This window comes from Equus caballus, chromosome 19 (assembly GCF_041296265.1).
Source record: "Equus caballus isolate H_3958 breed thoroughbred chromosome 19, TB-T2T, whole genome shotgun sequence".
In the NCBI taxonomy this organism is placed as follows: domain Eukaryota; kingdom Metazoa; phylum Chordata; class Mammalia; order Perissodactyla; family Equidae; genus Equus; species Equus caballus.
The window spans coordinates 5,660,794-5,686,972 of NC_091702.1; the positions used below are offsets into that span (position 1 = coordinate 5,660,794).

The 26,179-nt window shown below is 40.7% G+C and overlaps 2 protein-coding genes across 3 annotated transcripts in view; one reads left to right on the plus strand and one right to left on the minus strand.

Annotated features, from left to right (window-relative positions):
* Nucleotides 1-26,179, minus strand: part of LOC111767479 (elongation factor G, mitochondrial) — a 54,055-nt gene that overhangs the window by 2,129 nt on the left and 25,747 nt on the right. Inside the window, 7 exon segments of the mRNA XM_070243045.1 lie at nt 323-4,852; nt 5,002-5,055; nt 5,829-5,989; nt 11,327-11,471; nt 13,348-13,510; nt 23,953-24,035; nt 24,905-25,042. Of these exon segments, the coding sequence (XP_070099146.1) occupies nt 4,721-4,852; nt 5,002-5,055; nt 5,829-5,989; nt 11,327-11,471; nt 13,348-13,510; nt 23,953-24,035; nt 24,905-25,042 (876 nt within the window). The 3' untranslated portion in view covers nt 323-4,720.
* LXN (latexin) lies at nt 17,576-23,927 on the plus strand. Of its 2 annotated transcripts, XM_001489649.6 has the most exons (6): nt 17,576-17,917; nt 19,039-19,101; nt 20,182-20,359; nt 20,655-20,791; nt 23,285-23,347; nt 23,595-23,927. In XM_001489649.6, the coding sequence occupies exons 1-6, from the start codon at nt 17,789-17,791 to the stop codon at nt 23,691-23,693; spliced, it is 669 nt and encodes a 222-aa protein (XP_001489699.4). In that variant the 5' UTR covers nt 17,576-17,788; the 3' UTR covers nt 23,694-23,927. The 2 variants fall into 2 exon arrangements, with proteins under 2 accessions (XP_001489699.4, XP_070099147.1); XM_070243046.1 differs by lacking the exon at nt 23,285-23,347 and having other exon boundaries at nt 17,577-17,917.

Below are 26,179 nucleotides of genomic sequence, written 5' to 3' on the forward strand. Positions count from 1 at the left end.
CCCTAAGGCAGAAAGAATTGATCCAGGAAATGTGGCCATAATTTGCCTTTCAAAATTCTTATCATTTAATGGAACAGTTCTATCAGTGACGCAAGGTTCCTTGGCCGGTAATTGGTTAGTAAGCATCAGCCTTAAAATATACCAAAATATTACTTTTAAGTCTACAAGGAAATTGTAAAAGTTTATACTAAAGGAAAATTTGAAAGACATGGACTCATACAAAATAAAAATAACATGGATGATAGTTACTTTTTAGCAGATCTAGCTTATGTGTTTTTCTATTTAAAACGCCAACCTTTGCACTCCTCTTCCCAGCACCTACCTGATTGACAGGGCCGAGTATTCTGCAGCACTGGAAACTGTCTGATGTGGGCGAACATCAGATCTCCCACCTATGTGATAACGCAGAGAAAAGATTTTTTCTAAAATACTGAACAAGCTACAAAGATTAAATCATGCCAAAATGAAGTGATGATAAACTCCTCTAAGTGAAGTTCCCTAAACAGTCGTCACGGAAACTGCCAAGAGCACCATACCAGCAGATTCGCCGTCCTGTGCCCGCCAGGCAGTCTTTCAGTGTCACGTTAAGGCCTAGAAGGAGCTTCCAGCTTTCTGGAGTCTTAGCTTTGTCAAAGTCCTCATCCTCAGACAGGCGTTCTTCGTTAGTGAGCTGAGGCTCGCCAAGATCAGGCAGAGCTCTAAGGAAACCCTTTAACAGATTGGTTTTACATAATAGACGGAGTAAGGGGAATTCTACACATACAGACAAAGCACAATTACCCAGCTGACACTTACAAACCCCACAAAAGTTAAACCAATTAAAAATTTCTCAACATCCTCATTAGAACATCTTTTTTAGCACAAACTCTAAAACTGCTGACTTGATTTCACTAATACTGATTGTGCTAGCCAACAGCAAAGATAAATTACTTCATCTGCCTTGACATAAAATGAAAAATCTAAATTCCCTAAGCCCTCTTTTCATTGAGTCTAAATTCTGCTGAATCACTCTAAGCCAATGACGGTTACATACAGCATCACATTCATTTTCCTAACCTCTTTAGAACTTTCATAATTTTAAGACATAAAAAATAATACCAGGATTTCATCTGCATTGTTTGATTCTACTCATAGTTTCACTCTTCCATTCTGAATTATGACTTGTTAGAAGTTAAAGAAGTTCTTTTGAAAGTCAGTTGGAAGTTTCTGTGTTTGCCGTTGAATGACAGCCCTTCATGACATACGAGTTTATTACCCAGTTCCTCCCAGCTGACAACATCCTGTAACCTGTTCTGACCTTTCCCAGCTTTCCCAGCGCTCCAATAACCTAGTATGCTGCCCGGCGCTTAGCTGACTGGATAAATGAATGACTGCTCACAACACACTGTCCGTGAACACGAGAAACTATTCTGACGATGAGTCCAGTGTCATCTGGAGACTTTGGGCAGCAATTAAAGCTCTAATTCACGCAGTTACGGTTTTAGCAATGCAAACAGCTGCCTCTACAAGGGGATATATTCTTACGTGTCACAATTTACACCTACTGGTGGCTGCCTAGTTTCGTTGGCATCAATTTTAAGACTAATCCAGATTTCAAAAACATTAAAATATGAAAAATCCTAAAAGTTCAGAATTGATTAAACTTTAGTGATTTTACAACTAAACAATGTAAGAGTGAGCAAGGAGAGGAATAACAGAAAATTGACTGTCTTTCTGTAAAGGTAAACCTATCAAACTACGAACCAACCGCCCAAACTCTAACATCACACACAAGAGTAATACTTATTAATATAATTAAGTATAATTGGCAATAACTTAATAATATAAAAGAACTTCCATTTCCTGTCCTGGAGGTGCAGGCAATGCTGCAGTGGTCTTTAAGCACACCTGTATAGTAGAACCCCGTGGAAAACTTTCGACCCCATTTGGAGTCAGAGTAGCTAGGGCTGGCCGGCGTGTTTCTTGGCCAAGGGCCCCAGGTGGTGGTTAAATGCGGCGGGGGGCAATCAGCACAGTCCTGCCCACTGCTGCCACATTCTCCAGCACAAGTGACAACTACCCTTCTTTAAATTAGCCACCAATTTCTCTTCACAACAATAGTATTTTAAAAAGTCCTCATTTACGAATCCTCGTTAACTTCTTCCTCGTTCCAGACTTCGGCTAGTACGAGGTCTTCACCAGGTGGAAGCAGACTCGAGTCAGCAGGAGGCGGCTGTCCTGGAGCCACCGTCTGCGATCTGTTCTAGTTACTCCCACCAGCTGGGCGTGTCGTTGCCCGTGTGACGCTGGCATTGGATTAGCTATCTAGACTCTTTTCTGACACTTTCTTTTTTTTTAAAGATTGGCACCTGAGCTAACATCTGTCGCCAATCTTCTTTTTCTTCTTCTTCTTTCCCCCCAAAGCCCCCCAGTACATAGCTGTATATTCTAGCTGTAGGTCCTTCTGGTTGTGCTGTGTGGGACACCGCCTCAGCATGGCTTGATGAGCAGTGCCATGTCCACGCCCAGGATCCAAACTGGCAAACCCTGGGCCGCCGAAGTGGAGCACATGAACTCAACCACTTGGCCACGGGGCTGGCCCCTCTGACGCTATATCTTGATAGCCAGAATGTTCCGCAAGTAAAAGACACATCCAAATTCATCCATCTTAGTTCCAGCATTTCTGACTGTGGAATAGCCAGAGGAACTGTGCTAAATTCTATGAAGGTTATTTCCTCGTCAGGAACAATATTCAGAGTCATTGCGAATAGCATGAGATGCTGACGAAATGCCAAAGCCACATTTTTCAGGCTTGATGCTATTATAGCAAGACACATTCATGGGAAAAAGAGACTTGGTTTGATGAATAACTAAATTATCAATTTCAAAACTTAACGAGCTGTGTGGTCTTGGACAAGTTATTTACCTTCTCTGTGCTTCTGCTTCCTCTATTACAAAAGGGACATCATAATAGTACCTACTTTCATAAGGTTGTGAAAACTAAATTAGATAATGTGTTTAAAGCATGGTCAGCCCTCCATATACGAGGGTTCCACATCTGCGGATCCAACCAACCATAGACGGAAAGGCGTATGATGGTTGTGTCTGTACTGAACGTGTACAGACTTTTTTCTTTGTCATTATTCCCTAAACAATACAGTATAACTACTATTTACATAGTTTTTACATTGTATTAGGTATTATACGTAATCTAAAGATGACTTAAATTGTATGGGGGGGATATGTTTAGTTTATATGCAAATACTGCACCATTTTATACAAGGGACTTGAGCATCCTTTGGGTATCAGAAGGGGTCATGGAACCAATCCCTGTGGATACGAAGGACAGCTGTATTTAGCAAATGCCTTGAAAACATGTCTTCAACACTTTTTAAAAATCTTTCTTCCTAGAAGGCTTAAGTCATAAAGCCAAATCTATAAGTCAAGAAAAACAAAGGAATTTAAAAGTTATTTTATTTCTACTGTCCACAAGAGAAAGGACTAGGATGTTATCTATCACATCAGATGATTTTTTTGGATGAAGCAATTCGGAACAGCATGGTAAAAGTACCTGGGAAAGTCCACCTCATTCTAGGAAAAAAAGCTTAACATTTGTTCTTTCACACTCTCCATGAATACAATATATGATAAATTCCAACAGACTCAAATTCAACTAGAATTTACTACGTGAATGAAACTGACTGGTCAGCAACTCTTTAAACTCTATTTTCTTTTTAGAGCCGCAGAGACATTCAGAAGAACAGAGACAAGAAGAGCATGCGCAAGGGGCTGTTCTTCGTTTCACAGGTCTGCAAGGAAGGCAGTTATAAATTTGGACAAGTCACAAATTGAAGCAGTTGGTTATATATAAAACAGCTAGAAATTTAGCTAGCATTTTACTATCCCAATGAAGAATCTGAAAAACATCCTCCATTAAGAACACATGGAATCCACTCGAACAAAAAAGGCTGCTCATTAAAAGATGACACTCCAGGGCCAGCCCGGTGACCTAGCGGTTAAGTCTGGTGGCTCCACTCTGGTGGCCTGGGTTCAGTTCCCGGGTGCAGACCTACATCACTTGTCAGCAGCCATGCTGTGGTGGCAATCCACATACAAAATAGAGGAAGACTGGCATGGATGCTAGCTCAGGGCAAATCTTCCTCAGCACAAAAAAAAAAAAGGACACTCCAAGAAGCATCATGATTTATGCAATTCACTTTCAAGTATTCAGCAAAACAATAATTAAAAAAAATTTTTAAATAAAGAGATAGGTAGGCAAATGATAGACAAACAGATAAAGCAAATATGACAAAACAAATTACTATCTGATAAACAAATTGTTAACAGGATTGTTCGTTGTTGAGTCTAGATAGAAGATACATGCTGTTATTTATACTGTTTGTTTCAGCTTTTCTATATGTTGAAAATTCTTATGATAAAAATTTTGGAATGGAAGTTTACATATATTCTAAGCTCAGAAGTATAACTGAAATTAGTCTCTTCTCCCCTTAGATAAATATTAAATATATTTCAGTAATAATCATATTTTATGAGGTTTTTCAATGAACCATAAAACCAATCGAGTTGAGATATACATAGAATTATCTTTGAATATAATAGAAGCTCCTAAACAAAACAGGAAGGGCTTCTAAAATTTATTTCAGCTTGAATCCATTCCGCTGGAATCCGTTAAAGTATCTAAACCTTGCAGATTCAGTTTGTCAACTTAAAGTGAGAAAGGTTAGTTCTTGGCTTTTCCTTTTTTTACAGGAAGTTGACCTGTAGCTTCCAAATACTTATTAACGAGGCCTTCTTGTGTGGACGGTGAACACGGCTGATATCTGCAGTACTCCATTGTGTATTCTCCCTTTCCCTAGGAGTGTAAAAAAAAAGGAGAGATTTTCTTTCTTTCTTTTTTTTTAACAACTATCAAAGTCATGCAAAGAGAAGATTTCATAAATTTGATCATTTTGTAGGGTGGTCTCTTGAAGGGCAAGAAGTAAAGTTTAAATGCTTGCTTACCTCTGTGCATGACCTAAGTTCAGTGGAATAACCAAACATATCATTTAGAGGGACCTGAAAACAAGCAGTGACATTTCAGCATTGCTTATGGAAGAATATTTGAGAAAAACACAGAAAAGCCTTAGCCACTTAATTCCTTTAGACTCACATTTCTACTAAGTACTCTGGCTTAAAAGAATTAACAGCCAAAGAGAAACATTTTTGTTTTACTGAAAGTAGAGACCTTATCTGAAAATAATTTCATTTGACAGTCACAAGTGGAAAGCAGATCTTTGAGTTTCAGAGTGGCGGCCACCGACAGCCTTCCCTCATCCCCACCCACTCTCTGGCTGCAGCTCAGGCATTCAGAAGTGTTTCTTCTGTGAAAACGTTAATACAACCTTCCTTTGGACACTTCAGTGATACGCTGATAGCTGTATCTTCTAGGAGGCTTTCTATAATGTGATAAACCCTTGCTCCCAAGATTTAAGTCAAGCAAGGTACATTTTAGCAAAGCAATGAAATATTTCCCAATAAATGAGAAAGAACATAATAAAGCAGTTACGCAAATAAAGCTATAACGAGAAAGAAAGGTTAACTATAAATCTAAGAAAATGACATATTCACAAAAGGCCTCAATGAAATGAATCTTATTTTTAGCTTTTGCACTTAAGAGTTGTTCTAACAGCAAATTACAGAAATTGCCACACATACATGAGACACAAATCCAACACTCAAACAGCCAGGGCAATGTGTCGACTTGCTCTACAATCTCCAAAAACTAAAGCTAACTCTGATTCCCTCTTGTGGTTAATAAGAGCAAGATTGTCAGTGAGAACAGTACTTACGTCTGCATATAACGTGAAATAGTCCTCAATTCCATCTTGTCCGGTGATTACCCCATGGCGCCGGTTAATTCCTGCAATCACCGATCCCTGAAATTCATTTGGGGCTATAACCTCCACAGACATAATAGGCTCAAGGACACATAATGTTGCATTTACCAAGGCTGGATTTTAAAAAAATAAATAAATTAGTTTATTCATCTTTAAACAAACTGGGACTCTTTTCTATCTAGATCCACAAAAGGGAGCTGGATGCTGCTCTCCCAAGGTCTGCACACCAACGATGAGGTTACAATTTCTGATGCGCCTCAGTTCCTAGCAGCAGGAACAGTTACTCTTCCAAATGCAAGTTCCAATAAGATAACACTTCATTCTAGTAAGAGTACTTCCATTACCATATTTTTATCCTTAAAATCATTAAGCTGCAGAGAATAATATGAAAGGGGTCTTAAAAAACATTCGATCAAGTCCTTTACCATCTAAATTATTGAGCTGAGGGTAACTTATTCTCTCCTGAAAACCTTCAGGAGAAAAGACACAAACTGTTAAATCTTTGACCAGGGCAAACCCATCTTTTCTTGTTGGTTCCTGGCAGACAGTTATTTTGAACTGTAAGACAACAACTTTTTATCATGGGCGGGAGTGGGGCTGAGGGCACCGTCATATACTTGGAGATGATAATCAAGTCATGCCTGAGATCGGTCTTTCCTTGTCTACACTGAACAATTTCAACACCGGATAGAGAATTAGAAAACCAACTTTCTAGTTTCTGCTCTGCCTCTAACAAGTTATATGCCTTTTGGAAAAACACCATCTGTTCAATCTCAAGTTTCCTCACCTACAAAACAAAGACATTGTGTCTAATAAACCAAATAGCAATCATTCTTGTATATTCTTAAAGTACTTCTAATGACACTATTAGCTTAAGTATAATTATCAGAACAGCCATTTAACATATTTGCATTCCTTTGAAATATTTTCTAATTCAAATCGTATCCTAGCTCAGACCTACCTGTGACCAATTAGTCCTAATTAGTGAATTTTGTTCCAAAAAGAGGAATAACTGAACTTTGCAGGCTCCTAAGCTTCATGAGCTGCGCCCTGCAGAACCTGCGCATTCCTCTAAAGCAGCACACTGACAACCCTAGACTCTAGCTACAGCTCTCCTGCTTGGAACTTCTTGGGTTATCACAAGGGCAGGGCTTCCTGGGCTCTAACGAACGCAATTAATATAGACGAAGGCAGCCAGAGAGGGGGACGCCAGCAGACACACGCAGATCTAGTTGTCCATTGTCCAGTCTTCTCAGCAGGTCAGCCATCTAGGAGAGCTGGACTGCGAAGGGGTCAGATTTAAAGCGAAGGCAGGCGCCAAGGGCACAGTGCCCGTCACCTAACTGTGGAGGAGCCTGTTCAGTTCTCAGTCTCATGCTCCCTCACCCTGCTCCCTTCCTTCTTAAATCCACCTCCTCACTCACTTCCCAAGACTGCCCTTATCCATGCTTTCCACTAACCCCATTCCAGGTGACAAAGCCCAGAGCTAATTCACCCTGCTGTTTTTCAACAGTCACACGGCAGCCAAGTCCTAAAAACAATTTTCCCTCAAGCAGATCCACGTGGTCTGTAGCTTCGTAAGATAGGAAGTAAAAATACCAACATCATCACAGGACCTTTTGAGCCTAAAGTGGTGGGTAGAGGTGGTAATGCTTCTGTTTCAGCCCAGCAGGAAGAACGTTGCTAACACCAGGCCAGGCGCTGAAGAGGCTGTGTGAGGAGGTGGTCAAGGGCGAGGACTCCGGTCTAGGGTTTAACTCTCAGCCCCACCACTAACTAGCGTATAACCACGGGCCATTCAATTAACTGCTCTGAGTCCCAATTTTCTCAACTGTAAGGTCACTGTGAAGACAAAATATGATCATTCACGTACTCAGCATAATACAGAGCACATAACTGATCAATAAATGTTATTATGACCCCTCTGAGACATAAGGTCAGGGAATGTGTGGCAAGGCACAGTGCTAGGTCAAAGGTAATATGAAGGGAAGAGGGATTAGCATCCATTATGCCCAAATAGGTATGTGCAAGTGTTTTCAAGTACATTCTCATTTAATATTGTGGAATTAGTGTCTCTAAGCAGCCGGGGGGAAGTTCCAATGACTTCCCGATTTCCACACAGTAAGCATGGAGTAGAGCCAGGATACAAACTCAAAGCCCATCATGCAATGGGGCAAGCGATGGCAAACGGGGCACTGTCGAGTTACATGAGCTAACCATGCCTCTGGGTAGGCCTTTAGTAGAGTGGCTTACAGGTCCAACGTTTCTGGGGAGACCAAGCATAGTGCTCTTTCTAAAAACTGGCCAGAGAAAATGACGGCAACAGTCACATCCCTAAGGTGAAACATGACCAGAAAGAACATTCAATTTCACATTTCAGTTTTAGCTACATCACTGATTAATCTCAGGCACAAAGTTTAAATCGTGACTGAAAATAGTTCCAGTTTTCATCTTTTTAATGAAAAATACATGAGAATTTGGACTATTTTCCCTCCAACTCTGACAATAGAAAATAGTTGATAAGTTATAAGCTATTGTGCTACTAAGCTCATTTATTAACATTTTCACCCTAAAACTCTGATATGGCATTCAAGGGAGGTATATGCATGAAAAGCTGATTTTCTTACTGAGCTTGGCAAAAACTTCCTTTCACCTCTTTACTCTTTAGTCTTTCAGTCATGGAGAAATAAGAATCAGATGAAGAAACAGCAAAGTAATTCATTTTTCATGCTAGCACCCTGCTTATTTGTACTGTTTATCTGGCAAAAGAACCCAACACTTCTCAATTCAATTATCATCTGGTGCTTTTCCTTTGCACACCTGCCAGGCAACTAACCATACTTAATAATATTTGTACACTTAAATAATTAAAAATTAAATGGTACATATTCACCTGTTTAGTTAATATTCACAGATATACAGACTTTTTTCATGGATATGTGTGTGTATATTATGGGCGTATACATCCATATTTGTTTACATTTCATCTAAGAGCAATTAAAAACGATGAGGCTCATTGTTAACTGATAACTACACCAATTATCTCACTTTACATAACTTTTATCTCCAAGAAAGATATCTATTTCCAGTCAAGAACCACTAGGGAACAATTGGCGATTTCTAATTTGTTTTAACTGTAGTTTTTAAAAAAAGTATCACAACGTATATACATTTATCAAATCACCACATTGTATGCTTTAAATATCTTATAATTTTATTTGTCAATTATACCTCCACAAAGCTGAAAAAAGGAATATGAAGTGATTACAACTAATTTGTCAGTTTAGATTTATTAAAGTGTTAAACACCTAGAGGGCAAGAGGCAGGTGTTTTAATCTGAATTATGCCTAACAAAGTCTTATGTTCTTTGTGATTTTATTTCCCCTTTTTCTATTAACACAGTCTTCAGACTGTGATAAGATTTCCAGATCAGAGATTCCCAATGCAGCTTTAACAGACAGCTCACATGAAGGAGATGGAGTAGTCCCTCTCCTCTCACAACTGAGAAACTAGGACACAGATCACTGCGGCTCCCATCACTGTAAGTGGGACAGCTCACATGAAGGAGATGGAGCAGCCCCTCCGCTCTCACAACTGAGAAACTAGAACACAGATCACTGCGGCTCCCATCACTGTAAGTGAGACAGCTCACATGAAGGAGATGGAGTAGCCCCTCCGCTCTCACAACTGAGAAACTAGAACACAGATCACTGCGGCTCCCATCACTGTAAGTGAGACAGCTCACATGAAGGAGATGGAGCAGCCCCTCCCCTCTCACAACTGAGAAACTAACACAGATCACTGCGGCTCCCATCACTGTAAGTGAGACAGCTCACATGAAGGAGACGGAGCAGCCCCTCCCCTCTCACAACTGAGAAACTAACACAGATCACTGCGGCTCCCATCACTGTAAGTGGGACAGCTCACATGAAGGAGATGGAGCAGCCCCTCTCCTCTCACAACTGAGAAACTAACACAGATCACTGCGGCTCCCATCACTGTAAGTGAGGCAGCTCACATGAAGGAGATGGAGCAGCCCCTCCGCTCTCACAACTGAGAAACTAGAACACAGATCACTGCGGCTCCCATCACTGTAAGTGGGACAGCTCACATGAAGGAGATGGAGCAGCCCCTCTCCTCTCACAACTGAGAAACTAACACAGGTCACTGCGGCTCCCATCACTGTAAGTGAGGCAGGTAAGGAAAATAAGGAACTAGCAACCTGCCCAAGGAATGAGAAACATCCTCCAACCACTGCCCCACATCTGATCGCAGATGCAAACAGACCAAAAACAACGTCAAGTCCAAAACTCACACAGAATCAATAAAATCCTGATTTACAGAATGCTTAGGAAACGTATTACGATTTACCTAATTTTCTACTGTCCATTTTGACCCTCTTGGACAGAAATATTTCTGAAATGTTTTGAATCATCATATCCTTCCCCTGTGTAGAGACACTTCTGGGCATCCTAATGAATCACCATGTAACGGGCGTGGAAGAGACGACAGAGAGGGACCTTTCTGGCTTCGGGACACAACTCGGAAGTTCCTTTGTTAAAAAGCCTGATGTCAAACTGCTGTGTTGTCATTTGCTTTCCTCTCTTAAAAGCAATAAATCAGATGTATTTGCAGTTACTTAGGGTTCTGGTTCATCAGGGTTTTAATACACATATTACTCTGTGTGAAAAAGGTTGACAATTTTAGCAGTTTGGCAAGAGGTCTGCACTGGGAATAGGGTTTACTGAATTCTTTCAAAATACTTTGCCATTCTCAAAATGCCTAAAAGCCTATAATGTCATACATGAAAAAATTACAAATTTATGGATTTCCTGACATCTGAGTAAGTCACCAAAAATAGCACTACTGTAGTTAATGTTTCTTTAAAATTTTCTCAGAATTCTGAGCATTTCTATCTTCTCTATTAAAAATAGAACTGACAGATTATCCATTAATTTAAACATACGAAAAACATCAGATAATTTAGGAGAGAACAAAGTAGGCTTTTAATTTTGCAAGAAAGAGAAGACAGTAATCTATCCTCACTGTGATTCTATAAATACATTTATATATTTTTAAAGATTTTATTTTTCCTCTTTCTCCCCAAAGCCTCCCGGTACATAGTTGTATATTTTTAGTTGTGGGTCCTTCTAGTTGTGGCATGTGGGATGCCCCCTCAGCATGGCCTGAAAAGCAGTGCCATGTCCGCGCCCAGGATCCGAACCAGCGAAACCCTGGGCCGCCGAAGCAGAGCACGAGAACTCAACCACTCGGCCATGGGGCCGGCCCCTGATTCTATAAATATTTGCCCAGGGCCTTCCACGTTCCCTGGTGTGCTGCCTAGTGTTCTCGGGGGAGAAGACCAAAACACAGCGCTGCCTTCTGAGGCTCTGATGGTCCACCAGGGGAAACAGATACAGTGATGCGGCAGGAGCCAGGACACAGAGTACCTTGTCTAAGCGCGCCTTCTCCTGCACGGATGAAAGAGATTTCATTGGAATCAACCATGTGATGTGCTCCATCTTGCAGGACAAATCGGAGCCCAGAGAGCTTGTGACCAGAAAGAGGGCCCTTCTCGCAGGCATCCAAAAACCCCTGTTAATGAATGAACACACCTTCTGGAGTAAGTGGATTTCACTTGTAGATGAATTACCAAGAAGCTCCTCTCCCCCATTTTAGTATTCACAAGTTTAACATTTTTTTTTTTTTTAAATATATTTCTTTTTTTTTTTTTTTTAAAGATTTTATTTTTTCCTTTTTCTCCCCAAAGCCCCCCGGTACATAGTTGTGTATTCTTCGCTGTGGGTTCTTCTAGTTGTGGCATGTGGGACGCTGCCTCAGCGTGGTCTGATGAGCAGTGCCATGTCCGCGCCCAGGATTCGAACTAATGAAACACTGGGCCACCTGCAGCGGAGCACGTGAACTTAACCACTCGGCCACGGGGCCAGCCCCACAAGTTTAACATTTTTATGAATGCTATATTTCACTCCTCAAGAAAGGAACTTAAGAAAGTTGAACAGCTTTACTGTTTAAGTTTTATCATTGTGGCACTGAGATGAGCAATCCCTTGGAAAAGCATATTACTTAAAGTGTGAGCTGGTCTGGAAGTGATGCTGGAAGTGCTAATAACCGCTTTCTCATAATCTCATCTTCAGGACTTCCTTAACTCTCATAACCCATTACAGAGACAGCATGATCTTAATTTTACAAGGAGGAAACAGAGGAAAGGCAGATCTAAGGAACACCCTAAAAGCAAACCTCCAACAAAATTGGCGTTTACTCAACAGCTGTGTCTTGAGCTCCTGCCACATACCTATTATTGCTTTGTCTCATCGGCAGATTACTTTAGTGTTACACAAACGTCAGTAAGAGCTGGAATTAAAAAAGTAATTTCAGTTTTCCAAATCCAATTCTTTTTTTAAAAGACAGCTTCATTGAAGTATAACTGATATACAATAAACTATACATATTAAAGAACACAATTTGATAAGTTTGCAATTCTTTTTCGTTCAATCACTTAAATATTTGTAGAGCTCCTACAAATCAAGTGAGTTTTTCTTGGCAAGACAATCATACAGCTCCACATACGGTACATTTCTGAGATTTCAAAGCTGTAAACTCTGTATGTGAACATCTAAGCTCTCCCTCACCTCTGTTTATCATGGAGAACAGAAGATAATTTAAAAGTGTGTGAACAAAATATTGTCCTGAAATAAAGTATAACGAATGAAATATACTAATCACAAAAAATGCTACCACCACTGAAACCAAAATTATAATCTGTTAATAAAGATTTCTAAGTTAACAGGTTAAAATAAAAACACTGAAAACCCCAATCTATAAGAACAGACAGTTGCTAAAGGTTTACAACGTTCCTGAAAGCAGGGACCTCCAGAGCCAACACACCAGCCCTACGTGTGCACAGCACGTCACGGCTCCAAGGAATGTCACAGCAGCTCACCGGAGCCTCACTGCAGCGACAGGTTCAAGCTTAACTATCTTATTGCTGGTTTACAAACGAAGAAACTGGCTCTGCACACCGCGACTGACCAAAGAGCACGCTGATCAGGCGCAGGGACGCTGCCAGCACCCAAGTGTGGGCACTCGTGACAAATGATTATCCAACTACAACAGTGCCCCTAAAACTTTCACAGACCCTAACGACGACTACAAATTTCAACTGCTGATTACAATCAACGAAGAGGCTTCAATTTATCAAGAGAAATAGAATAACTATGATTAAGAAACAGAATGGTTTCCCATCATTGTCACAGCATATATTTATAGCTCTTGAACTTAATGAATTAAAGATTCTAAATCAGATGGAAAGCTGGACAATCAGATAAAGAAGCAGGACCGTAATTAAAATGAATCATGGAAGACACTGTGATGGAAATGTAATTTAACCACCTAATAAACTGTTTTTGATTTAAAAAAAAATGCAAGACAGTTTTTTGTTGTTGTTTTTTACCTTTTCTACAGCAGGCACAAACTGCTTTGGAATATTTGCCCCGAATGTTTCATCTGAAAACTCCAACTTAGTGTAGTTCTCTGGGTCCAGAGGCTCCAGAACGCCTATCACTTTTCCAAACTGACCTGCACCACCTGACTGTTTTTTATGTGTAAACTCAAACCTGAAAGTGATTTAAGAAGAAAAAAAAAATCAATATAACATTATGTAATTACCAAAACGAAATAACTTCTAATTTAAGTGAAAAGCCACATTTCATCATTTTAACTTTTTCCTTTGAATATGATAGCTTTGCTATAAAATTTTATTGTAGAATTTATTTAAAAAGGAATCCTCTCCTTTCTGTTCTTACTTGGAAGTGGGGGTGGGGAACACCACCAAAGTAATCCATGGTTTTAATTCTGCGAATTCCGAAATTCACAAGTAGAAAAAAGTAAAAGTCGAGTGACTAAAACAGTCAGTCAGTCTACGGTTCTTGTTCTGGCACTCTGAAGAGCCTGCCCACTTCTCCTGGAACGCATCCCTTCCCGGCCACGCAGTGTTCCTTCCTTCAGTCTCTACACTGAGGACAGTTAGTTGAAAGCAGGCGCCCCGCAGGTAACTTATTCAGATAGTGCCTATTTGATTTACTGCTTGGACATCACAGACTGGCGCAATTCAAGAGCAGGGAGCTTCAAGTGGAATAATGAACACCTCAAAATGAGTAACATAAGAAAGCCATTCAAATAGAAACATATATAGGCACAGGCGTTTCCGTCAAACCACTACCGCCAACAGAAATAGGACAGAATAAGCATTTTACGTACATATTTAACATACGTAAACATAAGCTACTACTTCATTGAAAAAACATTTCTTGAGTATCTACTGTTCACAAAGCATTTCTTCCTTTAAACTGAAACCTTCCTTAAGACCATAAGATGGAAGAGGCCAGCTGCTTTCAAATTTTCTGCAGACAACTGCAGGTAAATGGACATTAATGAGTGTGAGATCCTGCAGACAGATCTCCGAGCGGTGTTCAGAAAGTAACTATCAGGCGCCGGTCCGGGGGTGGGGGTGGGGGACACAGCGGTTAAGTTTGCACGTTCCGCTTCAGTGGCCTGGGGTTCCCCAGTTCCCATCGCGGGTGTGGACCTACACACCACTTGTCAAGCCATGCTGTGGCTGGCGTCCCACATATAAAACAGAGGAAGATGGGCACGGATGTTAGCTCAGGGCTAATCTTCCTCAAAAAAATCCACAAAAGTATCAATTTTGGTAGGAGCTGCCAGCTCGCAACAAGCAGACTTCATAAAGAGGCCAAGTGTGACATGCCTGAGGAAGTGCGTTTCAACAATCTTCCAGAAGGCAAGACTTCAGGATGGGCAAGGGAAAAACTGCCGAAAGGCTAACTTCCCGGGAGGGGAAAAACAGCTCTCAGAACTGAGAAGGAAAGCAGAAGAGAAGCAACTGCCAAGTCCCTGCAGGATACTGACCGGATCCCAACAGCGCAGCCCGCTGGCATATCCTCAGGGATGCACGAGTTCTCTGGGACACTGTAAATTTTGTTTTCGATTTGACAACAATATAACATCTATACAACATACTCGAGATGTGCTCTCTATATGGTAATCACTAAGCACGGATATTCACATTTAAATTAATTAAAATTAAATAAAATTAAAAATTCAATTGCAGCAGTCACATTTCAAGGGCCAACAGGCAGATATGGAGAGTGGCTCCTGTAGGGGACACAAGGACAGAACACTTCCACCCCTGCACAAAGTGCTACCAGACAGTGCTGCTCTGGAGGCCAACTCACAAACAAGTCACCCGTGCAGTTTCAGGGACCGTGGCTGGGTTCACAATCAACTGGGTGCCAAATTACAAAACACCTATGTGCCAGGCTTGTGTCAAACACTTTTATGGATTGTCTTACTTGTTCTTTACCACAAACCCAGGAAGTAGGTACTATTTTTATCACCATTTTACAGACGTGAGACCTGAGGGTCAGAGAAGCTAGGTAACTTGCCAGATGTGATAAAGATATTAAGTGGCAGAGCCAGGATTTGCACCAAAACCAATGCTCTTAATCAAACATTTTTCTAGAAGGCTAATAAAAATATAAACTAACTTAACCTGCAAATAATGCATTCACTTCAAAAGCCATTAGGGGGCGCTGCACAAAGACAGATTTTACAGTAGCTCCAGTAGAGAAGAGGTGGAAGAAGGAAGACATCACTTGGTAGGCAGCTAATAGGAAAGCTGAAGGTAAAAGAACCCATGCCCTCTGCCAGACCACTGGCGTGCTGCAGAATTTAGTTTTGGCAAAACATCATGACTCATTAAAATTGATGTTAATTTGAATTGTGTTGGTTTTATTGTTTCTATTTTGCAGATTTCTTTTGATTTTATAGTCCTACCAAAGTTGCAAGCCAGAGGCATTTTTACTTAGTTTTATGTTCATATAGTTATATAAAATTCTAACAATTTAATTTACCTGATGCCAGAGACTCATAATAATTTTGTTACTTTCAAGGTAATCCACACATACTCAAGTTTAAGGATAATGATCTCTTGACTAACCATTTGTGAAGCCTTAGCAAGCAACTAAGATTTCAAGGACTCAAATACAGGAATGAGATTCTCTTAATGTAGTTTATTTAACACCTAAATAGGCAGTTAATTTCTTTTAGTGTAATAATTCTATTTTAAAAAGAACCTAAATCGGTATGTGTACTTTTAGTAAATGCCTGATGTGTCATAACATGTTATCAGTCTTGATCTACAGAGATGATAATTGTATTCACAAAGCTTCAAAATGGTGACTTCATCTAGCAAGCTCACATATTGTACTTCTCACAACTCTAACTGGTAATAACACAGGAGATGTTAACCAGCTAATTGTGAAACCTTAAAATTTTATTATCAGATGCCAGCCCAGTAGCATAGCGGTTAAGTTCGTGGGCTTGCTTCAGTGGCCTAGGGTTTGCAGGTTTGGATCCAGAACGCAGACATACACACCGCTTGCCAAGCCACCCTGTGGCTGCGTTTCACACACAAAATACAGGAAGATTGGCACAGATGTTGGCTCAGGGCTAATCTTCCTCACCAAAAAAATAAAATTTCATTAGCAGCAAAAAGTTCTTTCTGCGTCATCAGAATGTACTCAGCCACTCTTTCCTGGACACTATGAAAGGAGCACATAATTCAAACAATTCACACACATACACACAATGACAACCTAAAAGGTTGGCCAAAGGATGAATGAGTCACCACCCTCCCCCGCAAAAAACCTTCAATCTTTTAGAAAAAGCCTTCAGAAGAAAAACTAACCCATTCACCCTCCAGTGACTTGACAGTTGTTGGCTAATATAACTAGAAAGGATGGGAAATGCCTTAGTGCTTACTATTTTTAAAAAGCTACTTCCTCGATAGAAAGACTTTATTTACAAATAAATTGAAAAGGGTTTCTGAGGAAAACAACATATTACAAATACATTTTTGTTAACTTTCTTTTAAAAAGCATCACCACAACATATGTCTACTCAAAGAGCCTTCAAAACTCCATTTTCAGAAAAAGAGCAAAGAATCTTTATTTCCAAGCCAACAAGCTAAAGGGGCAGTTTGGTCATACGCGTAACGACAAGGAACCTTAGCTTCCTGATCCAGAGCAAACCCAGCAGTTCCTTTAAAGGTGACACAAGAAGGTAATGAGGAGATCTAGAGAGTGGAAACGCAAGGCCTGCTGAAAGTCTGCGCTTGCTTAAGCAGCTTTAAAAATCCTGCTTTTGTTAGAAGCTACCTCAATGTAGGGCTTTGGAAAGTTTAAAGTACTTATTTGAAAGTAAAAATTTCAGTGAATCAGAAACTTGGAAGCATGGTGTTATATCAAAACCTCATCTTTCTAAGATCAGTAAAGGGCGAGAGGGCTGCAGGTGCATTTTTGTCTCTCTCCTGATCCAAATTACATAATCCTCCAAACTAATGCCACAGTTCGCAGTCGCAGACTCTTGGTCAGAAGTGGTCCAACCCTACAAAAGTCGGGGATGAGCAAGCCTGTTCCTGGACGCCCTCGACGGGCGGGAAACGAAGGGATGGGAACCGCGCAGGACCCGGCGCTTCCCCGCACTTCGCCCGGCGCCCGTCACGGTGCGTGGCGTGGAAGGGAGCCGCGCTCCTGTCGCGGGCGGAATCTGCAGGGCCGGGGGCATCGCCCCGAGGGGCGGAGTCCGGAAAGCCCCGCCCCGCACTGCGGGCCAGGCTGGGAGCAGGAAGGACGAAGTCCCGCCCGCACGCCGCTCCCGCCGGGACCAGGGGCTCCGGCACGCGGAAGCCGGGAGCAGGCGGGCGGCTTCCTGACTCCGGGCAGTGGGCAGGGAGGGGCGAGCGGGGAGCGAGGAGGAGCCGCCGCCCGGCCGCCGAGCTCCAGCAGCCTGCCGCCCGGCCGCCGCTGCCCGAGATGGAAATCCCGCCGACAGAGCACCCCGCCGCCAAGGCGGCCTCGGTGGCGGAGAACTGCATCAACTACCAGCAGGGGAGCCCCCACAGGGTGTTCCTGGTGCAGACCGTCCGCCAGGCCAGCAGGGAGGTGAGTCCGCGGCGGACGGGCGGACACAGCGAGTCGGCCTCCACGGCCCTCGGGCCAGGGGACTGCTCTCGGCGCGGGGCGGCCCTCTCCCCTCTCCCCGGCGAGACCTGCGGGCGCCGCTCCTGCGCTTCCCCCACTACTCCAGTCCGCACCTACAAAAGCTCCTGTCCTGCAAACGAGTCTTCGTTGCTTACATTTTAAGACCAACCCTTATCAGACGCTTTGACCAAAATGAAGGGGGAGAAACAGCAGGAGAAAGTGACAACCAAAATCCGAGAGTAAAAGCATCGTGGCCCGAACCTTCGCCTGAACCACCCCAACACTCCTGCCGCTGACTCCGTAAGAGACGTGCTTCCTCCGGCTAAAGGAGTGAATTAAATGCTTAAGGCCTCAGCAGTCACTGCGTTCGCTGTCATTTTACTAAATTCTAAGGGCTCTGAGGTCCTCCCTTATTTATCCGACATAAGTTTAACTGCTACAGTCTTTAAGCGCTGACAGGGAGGAGGTGTTATTTGAAAACTGCATCAGACAGCATAATGAAGCATAAACTCTCAATTGTATCTTGATTGAAAGGTGAAATCCCTAAATGTTTGTCTTACTGTTATAAAATTTGTTAAAGTCTCTTTTTGCAGGTCCACCAACATACAAGTAAAAACAGTACTAAACATCTCTCACCACTCCACACTAATCTGCCTCAGTGGAATTAATTCGGCTCCACCGAACACTATCTGGAGGGTACACAGGACTTTATGAAAAATCTTTTCGACGGTGTATCCTGTTTATTGTCTTTAGAATTAAAGGCTGTTTCAAAATTTCTTCTGTAGAGAAGTTAGGATCACAGACCCAGAGATTGAAGTCCTCTGATGAATGAAAGTGAATTGTAACCCATTTTGTTTCTATATGCTTTTATCCCACCCTTCTGTTCTCATCCAAAATAAACCTGATAGAGAACCTGCTAACTTAGATGTTACATACACGGTGAAATGCATTTTTCAAGGTCTAAGGCTCTAATCATTTTACCCCTCCCAGTCAGCCGCCCAACCAAATGAGAATGGGTTCTTCTAACAATGCAAAGAATTGCGTTATTGTTATAATAACTCACCACATTTTCTTAATTTTAGGATATTCCGGGAAGAGGACATAAGTATCGCCTTAAATTTTCTGTGGAAGAAATTATCCAAAAAGTAAGTGAACCTCCTTTATTATTAAATAAAATTTGATTCTAAATCTTCCAGAGCACCTTTGCTGATCAAATCATAGAATTTGGGGTTTTTTTTAAAGCTGTTGTGAAATCCCTGCCTCGAAATAAACGATATCATACAAGGGTCAGTTTTTACTCTTTTTGTATATTCTGAGATACATGAAGTATTTCTATTGAGCTATTTAGAAAACAGACTCTATATACTTCAGTTCAAATAAATTCCCTTTAAAAATGTTATATACTTATTGGGCAGTCTGAACTCATGCCTAATATTACTCTCATCACTTTTTTTGTCTGCCTTTCTCATTCTGTTTTTGGTTTCTTTTACTTAAAAAAAGCAAGTGCTTTAGATATTTATGAGTATTAGAATGGCCAACTAATAGCACCGTGTTCAGATAAGAATCTTTCAGCAATGGAGCAGGGAAATGTTTAAAAATTACACACCTATCAAACTATTAATGAAACAAACTTAAAAGGAACTGCAATTCGTACCATAACCATCTTGAAATTAAAAAAAGTTTGCCCTTTTGTTGAGCATAATTCAGAAGAGATATAGGCTAACATAAGGAGATTCATTAAAAGGCACTTGAGCTGCTAGACACTCGTCTTTACCACGCAGAACCAATGCTACAATCTTCTCATTTACATCTAGGTACAGATTGCTGTATCTGAGCTTGAGAAGATTTGTGTTATTTCAGGAGTAGAGAGGAAGAGTAACGGAAAGACTTAAAAAGTAACCCGTCTGGAGTTGGTATATAAAGTCAGACTAAAATCTGGCCTTGCAAATGGATACCCCATTAATTCTGAAATATATTCAAAGTTTTAAGATGAATTTATAGGATTATGAGGCCTTCTAAGTTGTAAAATAAGCAATCTCTTTTAGATACCTCTAAGAAAAGTATTAGGCCATCCCCATTAGATACCTCTGGAATGTTACTCCGAAGTCAGGTCTGAAACAACACCAATAGCGGGCCAATGCCTTAAACGTTCTATCTCAAAGAACAATAATTAGTAATGGATGGCCATCTACACGTAAAGATCATCTGCAAAATGTTTCACACAGCAAGTTACAGTGGACTGCACAGCAGAAGTACTTTACCCTCCAACAGGACAACATTCTGCACCAGAAGTCAACTTCACATTTGAAGGAGAAATCGGAAAGAACCCAGATGAAGAAGATAACACATTTTATCAAAGACTCAAGTCCATGGAGGAACCACTAGAAGCACAAAATATTCCAGGTACATAAATATGCCATGGAAAAATATTTTTTCAACTTTAAGATCAATATCAATTATCTATGCTCAAAATTTATGTTAACATAATGTTGGAAATATACTGGCTTTTGCAAAAATATTCATTACCAATCTAATTAAACAAAAAAAGGCCTTGGAACTTTATAGATCCATGGCTTAATTATTTTCTGCACACATTTCAAGGAAACTATGACAAGATTTAGAATTTAGGTTTTTTTAAGAGGTTAATACTGTATGTATAAAATAATTCCATTTACCATAAAAATGCTTCCTTCACTAGACAATTTTGGAAACGTATCTCCAGAAATGAAGCCAGTTCGACATTTAGCCTGGGTTGCCTGTGGTTATATAATATGGCAGAATTCTACTGAAAACACATGGTATAAAATGGTAAAAATTCAAACTGTCAAGCAAGTGGTAAGTAATTTCTATAAAATACACTATTAACAGGGCTAATATTTACTGAAAGTGTTATAATTCATGATTGGATAAATAGCGCCCCTTTAGTTACTTTGTATTCAAGACCTAGTATTTTGAAAGAGAGGTCAGTTATAATGACAGCTAGAGAACGTGAAGCTGCAGTTTCAAGAGAGTGAAGTCTGGAGTCAGAGATAATTCGGCATTCAGTTTTTGTGCTCAGCCTAATATAGATTATTTCCCTTGGCAACCCAAGTTTGGTCAAATTACTGCAGCCACACAATACTGAGACCATGTCTGCTTCGCTCCTCCACCGAGAGCTGGTGGTGCCAGAGCTGCTGTGACACATGGCTGCATTTTTTCCTACGGCTCAGCCAGAACAAAAATATTGGCATGGATTTGTGAAGCTTGCTGTATGTAATTTTCTGTTATAATCTATTTAGTCATAATTTCTAAGCAATTATTGGAAATAATTTACAATATTTAAGTCTGATATAACTATTCTGAACTGCCTCTTTCTGGACCTTAAAGAAATAAAAATAAATTCCTTGATTTTATCTTTATTAAGAGGTTAAAAAGAAAAAACTATGTCAACCAGTAGTATCTAATGGAAAACAAGGAAAATACTGTAAAGAAACCACAACCAACAGTTGTAGTGAGCTCCGTTGGGAGAACAGGCCTCTCCAGCAGACCGGTGTCAGCTCGTTGCTGACAAACTCCAGGCAGCTGGAGCACCTCCTCTGCAGGCTTTTGCGACCACTTATTAGATCCCTATGGGCACTGGAGGCAGGACAGTCACTTACAACTCAGAGTGTGACATCAAATACCCAACGTGAATATTACAGCGGCACTTTAAGAAACAGCCTTTCTCTAATGCGTTTTTGAAGACATCAGCCTTGGTTACAAGATTCCCATAGGGGTACTATAGCCTCAAATAACTGAGTAAGTGGTCCAGGTTCCAGAGCCTATACAATCATAATTATGAATTTCAAGCCACGTTTTTATGCAAAATATGCACAAGACAGTGCTAGTAGTTTCATGAAAGCATTAATGAAAATCTCAGCAGAAGGGTTTAACCACTGCTTCAGGCTATGTATCTTATGTATCTTTACCTATTAAGATCCAACATGTAAGGAACCTTACTGATTTTTACCTTATCTTTAAAGGACAGTCTTTGTTGATATATTCAAAGAAAGGATTACTTCAAGATGCTGTAAGGAGAGAATAGTATACTTCTATTTGACCCTGGGGTCACATTTATAATCACTGTTAACCAAAGAAGCCGCAGGAGCTTGTGCTGCCCCTGGGAGTCTCGGGCTGGTTTTGATACGTCCATTATAAGCCTTAAAGAGCCTGTGTAAGGAGAGCAGATCTCTGATGATCGTGTTTTTTTTTTTAAATTGGCACTTGAGCTAACAACTGTTGCCAATCTTCTTTTTTCCCTGCTTTTTCTCCCCATATCTCCCCAGTACATAGTTGCATATTTTAGTTGTGGGTCCTTCTAGTTGTGGCATGTGGGACGCCACCTCAGCATAGCCTGATGAGCAGTGCCATGTCCCCACCCAGGATCTGAACCAGCAAAAGCCTGGGCCACCAAAGAAAAGCGGACGAACTTAACCGCTCGGCCATGGGGCCGGCCTCTGATAATCGTGGTTTTAAACTATGTGGATGCAATATTTCTGTGGAGCTAGTGGTATAAATACTTTATATGCCCAAAGCAAGAAGCAGCACAGATCAAAGCTTTAATGACAAAGTCAGATAACCGCATTCATTACATTTTACTATTTTCATTTTTTTAAAAGAATTTCTATTACAAAATTGGTTTCCTTTAATGTAAACACTCATTTCAGTAGTTTATCCCTTAAATGATGCTTCTGTGAACAACTGAAACATTAAGGAATCTTAAATGACGAACTACAGACTGTAATGCTCTTAAATAGCTACCACAACTTAGAAACCCAAACAGCGGGGCCTGCGGGGTGGCGCAGTGGTTAAGTGCGCATGTTCCGCTTCTCAGTGGCCGGCGGTTCGCCGGTTTGCTGGTTCGCCGGTTTGGATCCCAGGTGCAGACATGGCACCACTTGGCAAAAGCCATGCTGTGGCGGGTGTCCCACATATAAAGTAGAGGAAGATGGGCACGAATGTTAGCTCAGGGCCAGTCTTCCTCAGCAAAAAGAGGAGGATTGGCCGTAGTTAGCTCAGGGCTAATCTTCCTCAAAAAAACCCCCAAAAAACAAGAACCCCAAACAGAAAGGGTAAATGATTTTTAGAGTAACAAATGAAAACTCATGATTTTAAAATGTAGTTTGAAAGAAAACTTATTTATAAGAGAACAGTTTTTCTGTCAGGCTAAATAAATTATGACATTCAAATTTTATTTTTACTTAAGTGGAAGTATTATAATCATCTACTAATGAAACTGATTTTTAAAATTAAAATATTTTTGCCAATGATATTAAGTTTTAAACAGCAGGTTTTTATTTTTTATTATAGCAAAGAAATGATGACTTCATTGAGTTACACTATACCATTCTACTTCATGACATTCCATCTCAGGTGAAGTACCATGTACCTTCATTTGAAAATTGAGACTAGTTTTGTAGCCACAGTATGCCTTATTAATTTTGACTTTAAATCAGAATTCGTGTAAATTCAAATAGGCACCAGGTTGAAGTATATCATACTTGTAGTAGTTTAACTTGTTTTCCTTTATTCTTTATGAGGACTGTTTTGTCTCGAATAAAATGTAAACCCAACTCTGTTTTCTGAATTTTATCATGGCATTAGTTTCCTTTGCTTCCAGGAGATTATTCCCTGGCAAATGCAAGTTCTCTGGCATCCACAGTATGGCACTAAAGTAAAACATAGCAGCCGTCTGCCCAAGGAAGCACAACTGGAATAAATGAGGACCCTAACTCTGGAGGAAGTGTAAACATGCTTATTAACGATGTGTATGTCAGTCTTCACGGATATCTAGCTTAAGGGGCCAAACAAATCCCAAAGTGTTGCTTAGTACAAATGTCTTGATTACAGTACTATACAGCTTCTATAATAAAGTGCCATGAGGTGCAAGCATCTTAATAACAGTAACAGTGCTATGTATATCCCATAATAAAAAGCTTCAGTTCTCGTCTCATAGGATGTTCGTGTTGCATACTTACGGGACAGGGGCAGTAATGGTCTCCCTGAAAGCAACTTTTGGTTTTCCTGTGATACAAGGACAGCCGTATTCTCCTTCCATCCTCTAAAAAGAGCAGGGAAGATAATGTTTTGGTATATTTAAATTAAAAAAATAAAAAAGAAGAAAAACTCTAAGAATCTTAACTACTTTAGAAGCATTCATTTAAATAGATAAGCAAATGATGTTTTAAATCATTTAAGTATCTTACAAGGATACATGATGTTAAACAATACAACCTGCTTTTACAGATTTTGTATAAATGAATTCTAATTTGTACTGATTAATTTACACTTACCTCCAAGTAATCCATCCACTAAAACTTCACCTTTGTTCCATCTTACTGCAATTTCACTATATAGCATCTGAATCTGTTGTCAGAATTTTCTTCTATCTCAACTTCAAAGATACGATCACAACCAGAATTTTTACTCTAAGTCACATATCTTTCGTTTTCATTCATAGAAACACAAGACCTTTCCTAGGGAAGTACAGGCGCCATCTAGCCACTCTTTTATCCATATAATAATGGTCTTCAAGTGCTGACTTGGGAGAAAACAGGCAAGACGTGGCCTGGAGAGCGCGTACTGGTGGGACAACTTTCTCAGCAGGTTGTCTCCCTGGGGCTGGGGCCAGGATATCCGTGACCCAACTAACCATGACCTGGGGATGGATGGATGGTCTTCCTGCAAATCTCCTGAGCCTTGATTCTAGAAGTCTGCGATGTTTTACAAATAGAAAGATTTAGAGATCAAAATAATTTGTAACATGTAGAAGAGGAAGGAGTACACCATATCTGGATGCAAACCACAGTGAAGCTTGGCGAGCCACTGTTGTTATTATGACTGTGAGACTGAGAATTACTGACTTTCACTCTTAACGAAATACAGACATAAATAAAGTGAATTTAAATTAACTTCCTTGTTGTTTAATACCTGAGCATAGAGTTCCAGGTGTAATTCTCCCATTCCAGATACAACTGTCTCTTTGCTTTCTGTGTCAAAGTGGACTTTAAATGTGGGATCTTCTCTTGTAAACCTGCCAATACCTTTTGAAAATTTTTCCAGATCATTCTTTAAAAAAAGAAAGCCAGTACACATTTTACTAAGCATGATAAGCAATGGGATTGTTGACCAAACTTTACTGAATGCAATCAAATACATAAGCAGTTAAGAATTAAAAATAATCCACCATCTAGTTCCTAGGACACATGCTTTAATATGTGAGCTTGGATACCACACAGCCAAGAGAGCAGGGAATAGCCAGCTGACAGAATTTTCTTTCTCTACCAAGAGAAAAAACAAGAGTCCAAGACTTAACTCTATGCCCTTTCCTATTATATTGACAAAAACTGTCCATTTGTGGAAAACTGCCCATCATGCAGAAAGTAGAATCTGTTTTCCTGTGTTATATTTCAGAAGTCCTATACATAATCAAAGGAATCAGCATGTTTACCAAGACTCTACTGTAGATTCAGGAGGACAGTTCAGACCAACAGTAGGGCAAATGCCACACTGAGACGGCTCCCCTTCAAAGCAATCTGCGCGGGTGTGTTGCGATGCACCTCTATTCTACTTAGACGTAATTCCATACGTGGTAAGCAGAATAACGGCCCTCTAAGGATATGTCCATATCCCCCCAAACTTGTGAATATTACTTCACATGGCAAAGGGGACTCTGCAGAAGTGACTGAGGTTGCAGACTTCAAGCTGGGGGAGATGATCATGAATAATCTGGGTGGGCCTAATGTAATCACATGGGCCTTTAAAAAATGGAAGAGGAATGCAGAAGGGTAGGTCAGAGAGATGGGAGAGGGAAGAAGAGGCAGGAGCTATCTGAAGCACGAGAGGGATTTACTTTGCTGCTGCTGGCAGTGAAGAGGAAGGGGCCACAAACCTGGGAAGGGGGGCAGCCTCTAGAAGCCAGAACGGCCCTCAGCTGACAGCGAGCAAGGAAATGGGGACCCAAGTCCTATAACCACAAGGAGCTGAATTCTGCCAACAATCTAAGGAAGCAAGGAAATAAACTGTCCTCTAGAGCCTCCAGAAAACAACATAGCCCTGCCAATGTCTTGATTTTAGCCCATTAAGATCCATGTCAGATTTCTGACCTACACAATTGTAAAATAATACATTTGTGCTGTTTTAAGCCACTGAGTTTGTGGCAATTTCTTACAGCAGCAAAAGGAAACTAACATGCCCCAAATCACC

What these genes read in the sequence shown, in the direction of transcription:
- LXN (XM_001489649.6), top strand. Translation starts at nt 17,789, where the DNA reads ATGGAAATCCCGCCGACAGAGCACCCCGCCGCCAAGGCGGCCTCGGTG. An exon ending in TGGAAGAAATTATCCAAAAA is followed by an intron (nt 19,102 to 20,181) that starts GTAAGTGAACCT and finishes TGTTTCACACAG; the next exon opens with CAAGTTACAGTGGACTGCAC. An exon ending in AGAAGCACAAAATATTCCAG is followed by an intron (nt 20,360 to 20,654) that starts GTACATAAATAT and finishes TTCCTTCACTAG; the next exon opens with ACAATTTTGGAAACGTATCT.